At 40.7% G+C, this 17,858-nt stretch overlaps 1 protein-coding gene across 1 annotated transcript; it reads right to left on the bottom strand.

The window, feature by feature from the left end:
- Positions 1-224: 224 nt before the first annotated feature.
- Positions 225-16,717, bottom strand: LOC133009211 (ceramide kinase-like). The gene is made up of 13 exons (XM_061076642.1): positions 16,582-16,717; positions 13,327-13,467; positions 12,555-12,677; positions 12,192-12,317; positions 12,042-12,108; positions 10,529-10,674; positions 9,138-9,212; positions 8,249-8,401; positions 6,717-6,822; positions 6,091-6,170; positions 4,687-4,892; positions 4,070-4,290; positions 225-3,966 (listed from the first exon to the last, which is right to left on the bottom strand). Exons 1-13 carry the CDS (start codon positions 16,715-16,717, stop codon positions 3,879-3,881), a joined length of 1,668 nt encoding a protein of 555 aa, XP_060932625.1. The 3' UTR covers positions 225-3,878.
- Positions 16,718-17,858: the final 1,141 nt, after the last annotated feature.

Raw genomic sequence — 17,858 nt, 5'->3', positions numbered from 1 at the left:
CCTAAAGTGTCTTGTGGACTCAAACACTTCACCCACCCCTCCACCGGCATAGGGTTGAGTAGATAATGAGTGAGTTAATAATTTTGGGTGAATTATCCCTTTAAACCATTACATTTGCATGGTTGTTGTATTTTAACTTTAACTCATGGTCATCCAGATTGATTTAACCACCTTGGCTAGACAATAAACACAAACATTGCTTACAATCAGTAACAAGACTTGAATTTATTTTTGGTAAGTTGACAGCACTTTCTCCCCTTTTAAACAGCATTTTATTGAATGAAATTAATAACTACTAGACCAAAATGCTAGCAGGGAGGTAGCCATTAGCTTGCAAGATACAGCAGTTCACTTGCGAAACCTCGTCACGTAACCTAGCATGTAGCACTGCATATTTCTCAGAGGCGCAAAAGGGACTTTCGTTACGCCATTATCTGTTGTGTCTGAGCCTTTTGGTCTCCAGGTATAATTTGTAAATGCAACATTAGCTAGTAGCAAGCCAGCTAACAATTCTGGCTGAACAGTAACATACATTAGCTACGGTCTACTGAGCTAGATAAGTGGGATATTATGGCTGACTATGGGCCGACATGTTCTCAGCTAAATAGCATGTTAGCTGTACTGTAATCACTACAGCATGCCACGTGTTTAGTACTGTGAGCTTCCAGCACCAACAGTTTCATGAAAAGATGCAAATTAATGTACCTCTTTTCACGCCAAATCTGAGATTAATTCTATGATACTATTGTAACACAAACATGTTTTATTAATCATTTCAGCAGGCTAAATATGAAGAAGATATTAAATCTTCTCCTGATAAAAAGGTCACCTCAGTCATGCATTTTCAGGTAGCACACAAGTGGTTAGTTTTAACCTCCAGAGTGAGTGTTCATCTGAACACAGAATTAAAAAGATGAATCAACATAAGACAAAGAGCTGAGCAACAGGTCTTCACAGGTCCAGGCTCTAACTAAGATCTCAGTCGGGCTCATCATGTCTGTACGGGCATTGTGTTATTGTTGTAGTGGAGCATAATGCTGCTGCCAATGCTGGTGTATACTAAAATAACATTGTTTTTCCACGGGTATGCTTGGTACTGGGTCCAACATATTGAGGCTGTGAAGACCTGAAGACAACTGTTACAGACAGCTACATCACAGAACCCAAACTGGTATTTGGTCAGATTAAAATCAGGACAAAGCTAAAAAGTGATTGATCAGAGTTTTGAAAAGCACCGTGAGCTGCTACAGGTCCTCTCCTCCGTCAGTTTGAGTCCAGCTCAACATCAGCAGGCAGAAAACAAGACTGCTGTTCAACAAATGAACAACTAACAGAAATACAAAGAAACAGCTTCTACTCAGCAAGTCCAGTGCGGATACCCAACTTCCAGTCTGATTTATCCTCAAAGGTTAAACTATTTTACGAAACAAAGATCCAGATATATCAAATAGAAACCATCATATTAATTCCAAGAAAAACTATTTATGTTTTGAATGATTCATCATTATGAATACATTCAAATGTGTAACCTTCATTTGGATTGACTGATGTATAAACAAGCAGTTTCCTTTTTGGAGTGTGGACCACATGGTCAAAAGTATCTTGACTCATCCCTTGAATAGGTGGCAAATGTCTATCGCATGTAAGTAATTCAAATCAGATTGTTTTGAATAATTTAATTGTAAAGTTGTGATGCAGTTCACAAAAAAAATATCAGAACAAAACCCCAGAATTGAGAACCACTTCTTTAGTTTTCTTTTATTCTATTTCCTGGTTTGGGCCCTTAAATTCAGATGAAGGTAAATCTACAGCACACCAATATATTCTAAGCAAGACAAGTGTTCTTCCAACATTATGTCAATTCTGTTTTGCCTGAATACTTCCGTTTCTTGTTTTAATGCCAGTTGGCAGACCAGTTTACAGCCACATTACTGCCACCTACTGGACTGCAGTGGGGATCAAAAGATTGGCATTCAGAATAGAAAACTCATGCACAAGACAGAATTTACAGGAAAATAATCGTACCAGTTGGTGTGGAAGAACGTGACTGGTCTATAAGCCCTGAACAAATGCATTACATTTGGGATGCAGCTATGGATTGATACATTTGGCCATGTAGTGTAGGAACATCACACAGCAAATACATTGTTTTTGAAAAAGGAGGTAAAATTGCTTTGAAGCAATTTGTTTGCAAAAACATATTTGTGTTGTTGAATCATTACTCCTGATTCTTGGAAGGTTCATGTGATTATCTTGAGATTTTATGAAAAGCTACAGCTACAATTTCAGCTCATTTCACAGACTATGAAGATTATCTGCACAGTTTGTTTGGTGTTAAAGCAGGAAACTTTCACGATGACGTGTTGTCGTGTCTGCACCAACTGACTGAAGTGATTTGCATATGGAGTAAAACGATTGAAACCTTCATGTGTGCGCTGTACAGCATCCTCAGCCACAACCAGCTTGACTGACTTCTTCTGTTTTGATGAAAGTTACACTTTTCCAAATTTTTAACTTGAAAGCTACAACTAGACTCAGATCGTTTCCTGAGAAATGATGGAAACACTAACCCAACACTATGTGTGTTTTTGAAATCAAATGTAACAGAAACCTTCACACAGCTGAAAAACAGACAGTGACTGTTAAAGAAAAATGCAACAGTAAAAAATAAATCACGTCAGAATTACTTTCTTTTCTGACCATGTGCATGGGTTCTACTTTGTGAATCAACTCTTGACCTATAGGGACAATTTGACCCTGGGAATGACTGGCAGGTGTCTGGCATCCTTCAAACATGTTACAGATAATTCCAAATTCAGGAATGGTTTTTGGTTGAAAAATAATTGAAACTATTTCAAAGTGCAAATAAGATGACGTTTCTAACCCAGTTGAAGGGCAGAAGAGCTGCAGTTCACAAGACCACTGATTCACAAGTTGAGTAAGAGACAAGTCAGAGTCGAGTACGCACTCAAGGCAGAGACACATCTGAGATGATAAACAAAACTGATCACAATCAAGCGCCAAAAAAGACAAATCTAGAAATGAATGAACAGGCAATTTAAATCAATCTCAAGACAAGTCCAAGTCAAAACGTTTCAGAGTCAAGTCCAAATAGGGGTCGAGTTTTAGTCAAGATTGCAGTTACAATTGAGTGTAACTGGTAGCCAAGATTAAGACATGTCAAAGATAGAACATCACAGGTACAAGGCGAATCGGAGATAACTGAAAATAACTATTTCGATAGAGATGTTACTTGAGTTCTACAACAATGCAGAGAATTTGTCCTGGACTAGTCAATGCTACGTCCAAGCAAGGTGAAGTCCGAGTCAAAACCCCTTACATCTTCCAGACATCATCCTCAAGACAAAAGACTGTTACTGGTCAGACAGAGAGAAATCAGACTCAAAACAAGTCCGAGAAAAGTCAGAGTCCACAAAACTCAATGCAAGTCCTGATACAAAAAGTGACAATCTCAAGACAAGTCCAAATTAAAGCGGCCACAAGATTGAGGTGTCAGACACCCAGCAACCACTCAGCTATCAAAACAAGACACCAACAGTGTCACCCACAACTAATCCAAACTCTAAGGGTGAAACTTTTCTCTCCACAAGGTCTATAATTTTGTGATTGATTTCTAAAAGCAGCTGCTACTTCCAAAGGGCTACATATAAAGCAGATCAAGGCGATTTAAGGAAACTCATTTTGGACATCATAAAACCCAGGAAGTTACATTGTCATACGCCATACAAAATCCTGTTGAGTCTCCTGGTGAAAGATGCGATGAGTGTTGAATGACGATTCCTGCAGCAGTAACATATGCGATGGCTGGAAAAAGAACGAAGACTCCAGTGTCTGAAGGGGGAAAATGGGGTACGGGTCTATATTGCACAGGGGTTGGGGAGATCCTCGAACACTGCCTGTTCTTCGATCCCTCGTGCAAACAGCTTGATCAACCGGCAGTGCACTCTGGGAAAAAAAAAGAAAGGAATACGTATCTTAAAATGAAATCCAAACTGGGCTACAATATTTGAACACTGCTAAGTCATACAATCACGCAGCCTTGTGGTACCTAACGTCGATGGCCGTGTGGGTCAGGATCTCGCCATCGCAGTTCCAGCTGCTGTAGGCGGGGGCACAGCTGCAAGCCGGGTGGTCTCGGCAGATCTGGCCGAAGATCTGGCGTTTGCCATGCTCTTGCAGGTCCAGCTCCAGGTCAGAGTCGCTCTGGCAGTAACGAGGCGTGAAGAGGAAACGCCGCACTCGGTGGACCTCGACAAAGGTCATGTCAAACTGTGTGAAACGAGGGAAGGAGGAGACCATGAGGCGGATCTGGAGGAAACAGGTGCAGCTATGCCAGGTGCCGTGATCTGACTCAAGACATATTGAACTTTTTTTATCACTTATCAAGCAACAAAAACAGTAAGTCACTCTTGTTACATCGGGAATTAACTGTTATATTAGATATACATCTTTAATTTGGTCTTTTGGTCTGATAAAACAAGAAATGAAAATTCACCACCTTGAAAGGCTGGAAAATGAAAAGACTAAAGAACATTTTTCAATTCATTCTGACAAATTGAGGACAAACCATCGGTTAGTTGAGAAAGTAATTCTCAGATTCCTCAATGATTAACATAATCACTTCTAGCAGCCCAAACAGATTTATTATCTTGCTCTCAGCTGTACCTGGTCATCTTTGCTGGTGTGTCGCAGAAGGTGTCGGAGAAAATCAAAGCGGGAACATTTCCGGACCAGAATGAGGTCAGTGGTGCCGTCAGCCAGGTGAGCAGCAGGTGAGAGGCCCTTAGGGCTGCGAGGACAAGCACAGCTCATACTGGCAGCATTTATAGCCAGAAACTTCCCTCGGATCATCTTCCACTCACCGGCGCTCTCTGGAACAACAACCCCCCACAAAAAAGACATCTTTGACCTTTCTCACTGTTGTCATAATGTTAATATTCACAGCACAGTTGTAAAGTACAATGACCATACCATGAAACATTCAGCATCATGTAAAGTGCCAGGACCCATAGTCATTTCTTGTGCAAAAGAGCATGCTGTGGTACACCCCTGGGCTCTAGTCAGAGACCACTTTGATTTTCCAAATACATTATAAATATCTTCTGAAATGCATAAACATTTGAATTATTGATGGCTCTAAACACCATATTAATCAAATAAATCACTTTGCTCCCAAAACACAGGCTCTCTTGTGGTTCCAAGAGTCTGTAAGAGTAGACTGGGAGGAAGAGCACTCAGCTACCAGGCTCCTCTCCTGTGGAACCAGCTCCCAGTCTGGTTTCGGGAGGCAGACACCATCTCTACATTTAACGTTAAACTTAAAGTGTCCTTTTTGAAAAAGCCTATAGCTAGAGCTGGATCAGGTAAGTCCTGAACTATCCCTTAGTTAGGCTGCTGTAGGTCTAGACTGCTGGGGAACTCCCATTATGCACTGAGCACTTATCCCAATCTCTCTGCGCCCACATTCATTTATTAATTTATTTATTTTACTACATGTCACTAACTATTTGTCTTTTTCCTCCCACAGTCTCTCTCTTTCTTTCTCTCTCTCTCTTTGCAGGTATCTCTGCCTCCAGAGCTGCAGGATAACAACTTTTGTTAATATTAACAATAATATGTATTATTAATTAATTGTTATATCAGCTGTTGCTGCTATCATTAATAATCAATTAAATCCTTACAATGTTAAATATAACTAGTCAGTGTTGAAACCTGACGGTGCAAAAGTGTTCCTGGTCTCCCCTATCTCTCTCTCTTCTCTCCCCTCTTTTCCACCCATCTCTCCTCCCCATTTTCCCTGCTCACCCCAACCAGTCAAGGCCGATGGCCACTAATATTGAGTCTGGTTCTGTTAGAGGTTTGTTCCAGTTAATGAGGGAGTTTTTTCTCTCCACAGAGTGGTTCCACAGGAGAGGAGCCTGGCAGCTGAGTGCTCTGCTTATTGTGGGAACTGTTGAGTTTCTATGTAAAGTGCCTTGAGATAATGTGTATTATTGTAGCACCCCCTGCTTCCAGAATGTATCAGTTAGGTTACTGTCATACAAACATATATTTATCTGTTAGACTCACCACCATCCGATGCTTCATCCATCTCGTGCGTCACAGATGATTCTGCAAGTTGCTGCCCGTTGTGCTGACAAACCTCACAGCTGGATATTCACAGACACACAGACGTCATTAAAACTGCTTAAGTGAACCATTGCTATGCAGAGCAGTTAGCTGTGCGTGAACTTGGCATAAGCTTGACTGAAGTGAACCAGAAAGGATTGGTGTCTAAATCCAACTGTTAGATTACCTGAACCAGACTAGACTGAAACATTAGATAACTTTTGCTCACAATTTTAACTGCTAAACTGAACTGTCAGCTTATCTTAACCAAACTATTTCAGTTGCTTAACTGACCTGAAGCTTAATGTTTTAACAGCTAACCTGACACTTACAGCAAAGTAGGACCAAACTTTTGTTTGCTTCTAAACTAAACGGTTACATAAATTGACCAAACCTTGACTGCTAAACAAAGTGATTGTCTAAACATAAACTAAACAATTGGACTGATCTGTTCACCTCTGTTAGCTAACTTGAACCAGACTTAAATGACTCCAGCCAGAGTTCAAATTAAACATCAGAGAATGTTAATTATTTTGATTTTCAAACACAGTGTAACACCTGTATAGCAGTCTCTCTCTAGCCCTTACCCTGATAGACACCTGGCCGCGTCTCGTGGCGTTCCCATGATGCCTCTGGCAGGCAGGTAGGACACTGTTCCTTCATAATAATGATGAGTCAGGAACATTTTCAGACCTGCAGGTGTCAACATCATGCCATTACAAAAAACATATGACTGAGGATGATTCAGTATCAATATTATTCTTTGTAACTACGCTGTCTGTTGATACAAAAAGAAACAATCACATTCTCTCTTACATACAGACATGATGCATTTATTGCTGCATCGGTTCTGTCCTGTAGCAAGTCTGTTTTTGTTATTAGGATCGTTGTTAGGTTCAGGATGATATCAGATGCTCAGTGCCTAAACATGACATCATAACTTTGAAATGAAGTTCTGATATTGATTCTGGAGAACAGCCCCACATGCACTGCAAAGTTTTTTTTCCAAATGAATTTCAAATGGCCACGTGTACAGTAAATGCTGCCCCAACACTGTTGTTGGTGGAGTATTATGAACACAGCTTTAAGGACTGAGAGGAAGAACAGAACAATCAGGACTAAGAATAAATACCTGCCCTGTATGTTTTTCAGCAAAAAAATCACGTTTTGAATTAGATGTGTAATTAAAAGAATCATAATTGCATGGCTAACAAGTATAAGCTACACAACTGAAGATATGTCCCTAACACAAATCACTGGTGATCACTATCATCCCAATAACATCCCCTGGTGGTAGGCATTAATTAGTGCGGCAGAACGTACACTACGTATTCTCCATCTTGTCCTATGTTCAAAAAGGGAAAGTGTTTAGTTTGAAAAAGCATCAAGGTAATGATGTCTGATCTACTGAGGGGCCATATGGCTTTCATAGTACGGCCATACAAACCAGTAGCCAGTCAGATTTACCTTCAGCCTCAGTGTATCCTCATTTTCGGTCTGTATCATTGATTACAAGCTCAAAATACTTGGTGGCGCTAAGGTGCACAGATATGTCCGTAAAACGACAAGGCACCAGGTAAAATCTCAGGAGAATGTTTAATAGAGCCCATGTGAGAACACAGCAGGAGATTCTCCAGAGGACTCACAGCGAGTGGGTCTGTTGATGACATATCTGACACACTACTGATGCAAAACAAAAAAAAGTCTAGAATATCTCAGGATGAAAAAGTGGAGCCATACGCGTAAAAAACACTGATGAACATGTCAAGAGATTTTTTGGTGACACTGGTGTCGATGTGCTGTAAACAAAAACATGTGATCTCAGCAGTGCAATCTATATGTTACATCCGGCCTGAACACTCATCATTATTAAATTCAAAAGTGTACATTCCCGGAATATCATTATCTATTCATTCATGTAAAGATGTGTGTGTGTGTGTGTGTGTGTGTGTGTGTGTGTGTGTGTGTGTAGTTGGGACTATAACTAATATCACAGATTTTCCCTCAAACCCTTTACGTGCCCAAAATGTAACAACACTTAACATGCCTTTGTTAAGTGTTGGGCGCATGAAGGGGTTTGAGAGGAAATCTGTTTGTACAGAGCTTGTTGTGTGTCTACCTGCTAAGTCGTATCTGGCCGGCCCCATCCATCTCTTCCTCTCACTGTCAGTCAGCACGTCGCCATAGAAACCATATCCCAGCAGGGAGACAGAGTATCGCAGGAATGTGTTGTTGTGGTGAACCGAGCATACGTCCATGGACTGAGAGTCTCCTGTACACACAACATGTAAGCAAACACACCATCAACAACTAACCTGAAACTATTTTAGAAATGTTCAAGAATTTCATTTTTTTCAAATTAGTTCGCAAGCAGCTACACCAGAGCCTCTTCAGAACCGCGCCGGCACTGACCCAGAACAATGTGGGCTCTAAGGCCTTCAGCTAGTGCAGCAAATGTAATGTTCAGAGCATGTTCTCTGAAATAACACTAGATGGCAGTATCGGACGACTTTCTGAACATTTAAAACATTTTAGAAATGACCTTATTAGAGACGGGTATGCTCCAAAAACAATTATAACTTTATGAAAACAGAATATGAAAAGATTTAAAGCTTCTTCATATAGAATCTGCACCAACTCTGTCATGTTTAAAATTGGATGTAATTTGGATAATCTGTTGGTGAGATAATTAGGTAACAATATATTATCATATTATAAATAAAGACCAATATTTAATCAATAGTAGTTTTTTTTATTTTCATAATCAATTGTACAGATATATAAATAACAACAAAACTTGTTAAACAATTTATCTTATTTCAAGATAAAAATGATGAATTAGAGCAAAACGTTCTTGTTCCTATTTTTACCTTCCTAGAGCTATGTGACTTTTCACAATGCAGGACAATCCTCCGAGCTTGAACCCCCACATTAGTTTTGTGTGCACCCTGTAAAATAACCTCTGTGGTGCAGAATTGATTCATGCTACAGTTGATGTTGTCACTGACCCACTATGATGTGCAGAGCCGAGGTCACGGGGTCGTTGGTGCCCACAGTGGCGAAGCAGATACAGTCTGTTGAACCTGGAACAGAGAGGAAACAATGAAGATGATGATAACAGAATACAGAGCAAACAACACCGCACTGTCATGGAGACCCGGCCAGACCTGGACAATGATCAACTCTGCTTCATACATTGATTACTGAGTTTGACAGATAAGATCAGTCGTTGGTTTTTTGAGGCGGTTTTTTAAAACTTAATCCCTGTTTTTCCAACATAAGCCCAAACCTGCTAACGTGCAGTTTAATGGCACTTTGCTCGATGAGGAGTTTTACTAACATAACACTTTCTAACAGATATAATGAGAGAATGTGTGAATAATTATGATCTTTGATGAGAACAGGCAGGTTATTGAGGAGTCATTGTGATCTGAGGATGTAACGCAAAGTCTGAGACGCAGTATTTTGGTCACTTACAGTGATACATATCTGAGCTGTCATCTACAAGAACAAAGTTGTAATATGACCTGTAATAAGACTAAAGTTTTTAAATTACTAGAATAAATTCATTATATTAGACTAAATGTGGAGCATCTTGTTGAAATACACTATACTATAAGTTTTACGAATAATCAAATACTTGAATTTCTGACATTTGTATACTGTCTTTGTGTGTATAAACAGTGAAACACTATTATTACAACTTTGATCTGTTTAACTTGACTTGATTTGTGCAACTTTCTGCGACCCTGTAAAGACCTGGTATTAACATCCATCCTGAGTGATTCGATCTCTAGTGGTCAGCCTTAAGTTGAGGTCTGAATTCACCCTCATAGTGGAGCGGCACAAAATTCGTCCAGCCCCTCCTGAATCCTTCCCTCCATCGACACACACACAAATAGTGACATCTTTAACAATCACATCTATAAACTGGGTAAAAACAACATAATTTGGTCCTTATACACATATGGCGTAAGTGATTATTTTATTGGGGAGGAGTACGAGCTGATCATAAGTGCTCACAGGAAACACATTTAGTCTCTCTCAGGACGGATGTTAGGACCAGGTCTAAACAGAGCCAGACTTAGCAAAGCAGAGTTAGTAATAGAACAATTTGTCCAACATAGCAGCAGAGAAAGTCATCAAAAATAGACCAAAAACATCTGACAGAGTGATAAACTGCAAGTGACCATCGAGACACAAATAATGCTACAGGTTAGGCCATTTCACTCAGGGACCACAGGAGCATCCTCAGTGCACCGAACACCTCTACAACTCCCTCAAGGACCTTTCAACTCTTCATCCTCTTATTGCTCTAATACTACGACTAAAGGTGGCGTCTGAACAGAACGATGGAGACTGTATTTTATTTCAATCAAATGTATTATTTGTATCTGACCTGCAGGAATGATTCCGATGCGAAGTGTACAGGGAAGCAGCGCCTCATCCGCACAGTTTGGATCTACGCCACCGTCGATCTGCGTCCTCAAGATCAGCCCGTGGATGATCTCGCTGAACATGCCGTCCCCTCCAACGCACACCACACTGAGCCAGGGTCAGATAAGACGTTAGAAGATTACACAAGTGACACAAAATGTATTATCTGTGTAAAATGCAATTCCATTGAAGAGTCAAATATCATTTATGTGAGTAATCAGACCTTAAAGTGTATACATTTGGCAGTAAAACAGCAGCCAGAGGGTTGTGTTCTCTGTGGGTCTTTTATGATGCATCTCAATAGAGAGCTCAACAGCTCAAATCTTATTCATTTTCTGAATTGAGATTTTGAATATCAGCCTTAATATTTTCATCCAAGGTAGATTTACCACAAACTACAAGACTGACACATTTTTATACCCTGCTGTAGAAGCAACACGTTCCTATATCAACTTCATTTTAAGAAAATGTTCTGCATGTCAAGGAGAAGTGCTACACTAGAAGAGCTCACTGTTGCCATGGAAATGTTTAACATAACCATTCAAATTATGTCAGCTAAAGTCGGATGGTTCAGCATTACATCCCATTTACCACAGAATAATCATTATTTCTATTTCTAACATGCTGCAGTTTTTTTTTTATGGGATGCATAGTTCCTTCACCCTCAAAGTAATTATGTTTACAGTCTCGTACCTTTACCTTTGTTCCATTTAATGATGTTGTTTTTTGCTCCGAATCAATTGTTTTATGTTCTTGATTCATCTCATAGCTGGTTTAAAACTCTTTAAGTCTTTAAATGTCATTGGAGAATTAATGGGAAATTTACTTACACAACCACAGCCATTCTAAAAGTGGGCGGGCACTGTTACGCTCTATTGCTTTGTGTTCTGTGATAAAATGACAGGGTTCAAAATGTTTTTAAGAAACATTTACGTGGGGGGGGCTGGTGTGTCAAACAGGTATTACACTGCTTCACTAACATGTTCCTCAATATGGAAGTCTCCTCTACAACCTTGTTACTCTTTAACTGTGTAAATGTAATAATTTACACTTCCTTGTTGTCCGGTTACATTTCAACAGTGACATTATTGGACTTTGTATGATTTATATATTTGCAAATATAAATCATACAAAGGTTCTTTGTATGACAAACTATGTCATGTTTGTGAAGGCCCTGTCTTCACAAACATGACATAGTTTGGGGAGATATCAAATAACTTGATGGGAAGTTCAGAGCATTTAAAAACAATACCACTGACTTTACTATTTCTTCTTCTACAATATACATATATTGAATTCTTTAATATAGGCAAAGCACTTTGCAAACTGTTTTGAAGAGGTCTTTACAAATAAAAGGTATAATTATATTCTCTCTGCTTTAACTTAACAGGTTTAAGGTTTTCCAGGATACACAGGAATCCTAATTTATATTTTGAACTGTGTTTTGTGTAGGAACTAAGCTGCAGAACACTCACCCATCATACTTCTTCAGCTCCGCCTCTGTCCTCAGGTGGTCCCTCGCATGATTGGCGTACTCTGTCACTATAGCAACCAACAAACCGATACAACATGTTACGATGTAGAATCGCTGACCCAGGAAGCCGAAGAGGTAATGCAGGACGTACCGATGACATCCGTGGAGATGCCGGCCTCAGCAAACAGGGGGACGACCTTCTGCTCATAGATGCGTTTGCCCTGTCGCTTTCCCCCATAAGGGTTGATGTAGACCAGCAGGTGTTTGGGTCTGGTGGCTGTAAACAACAACTATGTTACTGACAGCTTCTTGGAACAATCATGTGTGTGATACTGCACATTCACACATACGGATACAAAGAGGTTGGGCGGAAAACCACAAATTTCTCTAAATTGACTTTTTTTTTTTTTTTTTACAGATTTCTGAATACGTTAGTGTGATTGCACCTTTAGTCAGTGTGTGTTAGTCAGTGTGCGTTACTGTGGATATACATATATCACATATAGTGTCGTACTGATAGAGGCGAGCTGCTCTCTGATGCTGCTGACCCAGCGTTGACACAGGGCCTCATCTGAACACGTGAAGGTGACCTCAGCACACCGCCAGCGGTGCTGCTGACACCTCTCCACATATGACACTGGAACCCAAAAAGCACACACACAAAAAAGTCAAAACCAAACATTTCAAAGTTACAATAATATGGATATTTTGCAGAATTGATTCCGCCTCTTTCAGTCCGTACTCAGAAAGTACTAAGAGCCACAGAGTGAACAAACAGCAGCTTTGTTTGGCCTATTTACAGATGTTTTTTTCCAGACTGAGTGTCTAGGCTTGTTTCAAGAAGCTTTTCAGCTGAGTTCAACGTGTTTCCAGGTCTGTCTATTGTGCTTCCTGATGGGTCCACATGTTCTTTGTGTTGCAAACACGTAATGCATTTACAAGTGTTTTTCCAGATATTTCCACTGTGTTAAAGGATAGGTTTTCTCAATGTGTTTCCAGTTACGATATGATACTATGCTTCCACATAGTTACAGGTTTGCTTAATGTGTCACCATGTTTACTCATTGTGATTTTCAGGAGAGTTACCAAGTGCGATTGTAGATATATTAAATGTTTCTAATTGGGTTTCCAGATGTGTTTTCTGTGACTCCAGATGTGTTCTCAGTGTTTTCATGTGTGTTTAATATGTCTCCTCTTGACTTTAATGCGTGTCCAGATGAGTTTTAATGTGTTTCCAGGTGTGCATACATTTCCTGATGGGTTAGTATGTTTCCAGATGGGTTTACCTGTGAAGGTCTGCCTGCAGTCCTTCCCGTCTCTCTCTTTGATCTTCCTCCAGCTGCCATCGTCTCTTCGTCTGCTGCTGTATTCCTCCTCTTCCTCTCTGACAGAGATGATCTCCGACACTGACACCCTGTGTTGTACAGCTGAACACACACACACACACACACACACACACACACACACACACACACACACACACACACACACACACACACACACACACACACACACACACACACACACACACACACACACACACACACACACACACACACACACACACACACACACACACACACACAGTTAACATTATAATCCTGCAGCTGCCTCTAGTGCATCAGATTTCAGAGCTTCTTTGCGGCGAATGAATACATCAGACAGCAGATTAACTTTCGGTTTGAAGTCATTGTCCACTGAAGATCACTACCACAGCTGCTCCTGTTAGTTACTTAACTGTGTCGACACTTCCTTAAATTAGTGTTAATTCCTTGAAATTGATGATGATAATTACATATGATTACAATGCAAATATAAAAGCCTTGCTGTGTTTCAAATGAAGCTCTATTATTCCCCTCCCAATCACTCAACTCAAACATGTTGCTGTGAATCCTCAGGCCACATTGACATTAAAAATGTAAATCCTACTCCAGGTCTTAATGACTGATCACTTGACACCTTCAGTTCCATGTCAGGCATCTGACTCCTGTATCTGTATCATATGTTCACAGATGCATTGGCGTCTTACATAAGACGTGGGAGGGAACCCGATCAACTTTCTGGAGTGAAATCCTGCTCCTGTTTCCACAGAGACAACCAGAGGGAAACTAAAACACATGACGGAACAAGGAAATGTGACCCGTGCTGCGATGACATTTGCATTTAATAACCATTTTCTCTTGGTTCAATGGCTCTGCAGTGGACACAGGTTTTTAAATCGGCTCCAGACATCTAGGTGAAAATGCAAAATAAACACCGTTTCAGAGGATTTACCTGCGTTTTAAAAAACGTGCGTATACCTCCTCATTTTTGTGTAAAAAGCACTGACGTTGAAATTGTCCAGTCTCACGAATGTCTGGGAATTTCTCAAATAAACTCAAGATGTTTGGAATGTTAAATCACAATAAACAATCTGTGTGTCTAGTTGTACAGTCGACCATCGTGTCTGTGCTCGACTACAGAGATATCCTTCATTCACACGTTGTTCCTTCTGCTTTAAAACAACTTGACGGCATTGATACTTGCGCTTGTGTACTATGACTAATATGTATGATCCCATGATCCTCTGCACTACTGAACACTGACTATATATAAAGACGGACAACATGCCCCCACTTCCTCCCACTGCACATACATCAGGCTAAAAGCGGAGCCACAATATCGAGGTACCACCGACACACAGCTAGTCCTGAGTCAGTCTAAGCTGTCAGTCATGTATTCTCAGCCCACTTTTCATAAGAATCAAATAAATTAAAAACATTCTCAGCCAACTTTACATAAGAATCAAATAAATTATAAAAACAGACTTTTTAGTCAGCCACCAGGGGGCGATCAATCAGTTTTGGCTTCAATTTTGTGAAGCTGTATGCTGATGATGAACCGCTGGACTGTGATGAGTCGGACAAGCGGGTCATCCACTAACCAAAATGTCGGCTGTTTGAACCCCACTCCCAAGTGCCCCCGAGTGATGTGTGATAGAGAAAGCGCTACATAAACAACTTCAAAAAGGTGATCGACTGTATCATTAAATATATTGCTTATTGACAAACTCATAAGGTAAGCCTACAACGAGACGGTTGGGATAAAAAGGGGAGAGAGAGAAGTAAACTACAACTCCCAGGTGCATATCACAGTAAGAATCGGGAAACACCCGATCAAATAGATTCACATTCTGTTGTCTGCTGTATAAGTGTAACCTTTTTAAAAGCTATGAAAACACACAGCGGTAAAGGTTCAATGTCTGATTCTGGATCAGTTAATGATGAATTCAGCTGCAAGTCACAATGAAATCATAACAGCCAGGGTCTCATTGAAAATGAAACCGTGTTGCTCTGCTGTTTTGAATATTCAAATACTAAACTAAATAAACTGTATTGTGCCACAGCTCAACTGTGTGACTGAGGACTGAGACAAAGCAGCAGACAGATGGATGATTTCATAACAAATGGAAAAGATGGTGGGACGACCAATTCTCTGGACAGGTGCAAAACCAGACAATTCACCATTTAAAAATGTAACATGAGGCACTTTTTGTAATTTACCCAAAAGGTTAAAACAGGTATATGTATACCCTGAATCCAGAACTATAGCTCCTATAATATGAAGGCTTCAGGGATGTAAACAGGACTTTCTATTTATCTTGTTCGTTTCATTTTCTCAAAAAAACCCTGTGATAACTAAAAAAATGAATGATTCCCAAGCAAATTCTGCAGTCAAAAGTCTTTTTGATATAATTTCCAATCACATCTCTGAATGTTTATTCGTATACAATAATATCCCCAGAAAGTGGAAGTCACAATGAATGGAAAACGATTTTACTGCATCATAATGAGAAGTTCTGATTCTGAATGAAATTCACCTTGTGCTCCCCCTGTCATTTGATTGTTGTCATTTGTGGAAATGAGTGTTTGTTCAGACATTGTCACCAGAATCTATGTAATAACATGGTGTGAATTCTAAACAAACCCACCACAGAGGTGCACCACAAAACAACCAAAAGTAATATCCACAAAGCGACAGAAATAGATCAAATCCTTAGTGCTGTGCTGGTCTCAGATTCATCAGATTAGAGTGGATGGATCAACCATTAATGTAAAAAGTATTTGAGCTTCCTTACAACTGTCTCCCTAAACCATAAGGTTTTAACTGGTATTTCTGCTGCAGTAGATGACATGTGAGACTCTGTGGTCCATGCTGAAGGGGAAGTGAATGTGATTCTCCTCTAAACTTCTCTATAAAGTGAATCAGGTTTGGTTTGTGTGCCTGCAGCCTCACTCTGCCCTCCACAGATCGAGTGTCACACTGGATGTAATGAGTGATGTAACCGGGTGTATCATGTCTCACTTATTGTCCCAGGCCAGACTGAATCATTGTTCTCTATCCTGCCAACTCATGTGTATTATCTTTATGTCCAATATGTCCCTCTGTGTCCTCTGCCCTTTGTTTACCACGCAGGATGTAGCGGTGGGTTCACGACAGAAGGGATAGAGACACAAACACACACGCAGCGGACAGACATGCTATCTTTCTCCGGGTCTTACAGGGTCTGAACGGGTGGTACACCGGGCTGGAGATCCGTCTCTTCCAGGTGAGCAGGCACCGGCTCAGACTCACATCGTACGCGGCGTTTCTGCCGCGGAGCTCGGACAGCAGCAGCAGCCTCCGCGGCCTCTCCATCTGCGTCCGTCCGTCCTGCCTAGTCCTTCAGCCGGCTGGGAAGGCAGCAGCAGCCCGGGGGACGGTTACCTCTGTCCGGACATGTTCTGTGCTGTGTGGCCGGAGTGACAGATGGGGACAAGCAGGAGCCTCTACCGGGCAGCGGTGACCTCTGAGGAGAGAGTCCGTGTAGCGGAGCTCAGCTCGGGATGTTTTTTCTGACAGATAGCGGTTTCTTAACGGAAGTAGGAGGGGCCAGGTGGCGCGTTCAGGTGCTGCCAGAAAACTCGGATTACTTTTGCCGGAGTTGTAAATATTCTCATCTCATCCACGATGCTTCATCATTTATAACTGACTGGATGAAAGACTCTGTTAGGTAAAGTGTTAGCTCAACGAACATTACATTCCCCCCATTATCTACTCAATTTCAATGGTAAAAAAACAAGCAAATCCAATACAATTTAAGTAATTGATGAGCACTTCTTCAAACGTAATAAAGGATTGATAGCCGGCTGGCGGATCAACGCACCATGCCCCTGCTCTCGTGGAACATGGACTATTTTCCTGCTGAAGCACTGGTGATAGTCAGACGTTCGCGACCGACTCTTGGAAAAGTTGCCTTCCAGCAGTTGTTCCTCAGTGAAGGTTCATGTGGTTTGGGGGCGTAGCTGGAACGAGAGGGTCGAAGGGGGGGATTGGAATGTATTGGTTGCATTTTTGCAAAGCTTAGCCTGCCCTTTTACTGGATTATCAACCCTAGGTTTAAACTTTGGCACACTGCAAATCTAACTCAGATAAACGGCAGGGGCATCAAAGGCCCTGATAACAACCCCGATGAGGGTGAATGTGTGCATGTGACTTGGGATCTGAGTATTTCTTAAACTACTGTTACGAGAAAAGTGGCTTTTCAGCTAAAATGCATTATTCTTTTACAATAAACTATATCACCAGTTTCAGGTAGGATATCTGGCTTTCAAGTACTTTCTACACCACTAATCACCAGTTCCTATTGTGCTTGAAGAATTCAAATCCTAAATGATTAGTTGTTTTTTTTCCAGTGTTTCTGAAAGGAATTATGTTTTTGACATATAAAATGTTCATTTTGACCACATAGCTGGAACATGATCGTTGACAGGTTCAGTTGATTTATATCAACAGTCAG

Source organism: Limanda limanda, chromosome 8 (genome assembly GCF_963576545.1).
Source record: "Limanda limanda chromosome 8, fLimLim1.1, whole genome shotgun sequence".
In the NCBI taxonomy this organism is placed as follows: Eukaryota; Metazoa; Chordata; class Actinopteri; order Pleuronectiformes; family Pleuronectidae; genus Limanda; species Limanda limanda.
The sequence above is the reverse complement of the archived record's forward strand: the minus strand, read 5'-3'. Positions and strand labels throughout refer to the sequence as shown.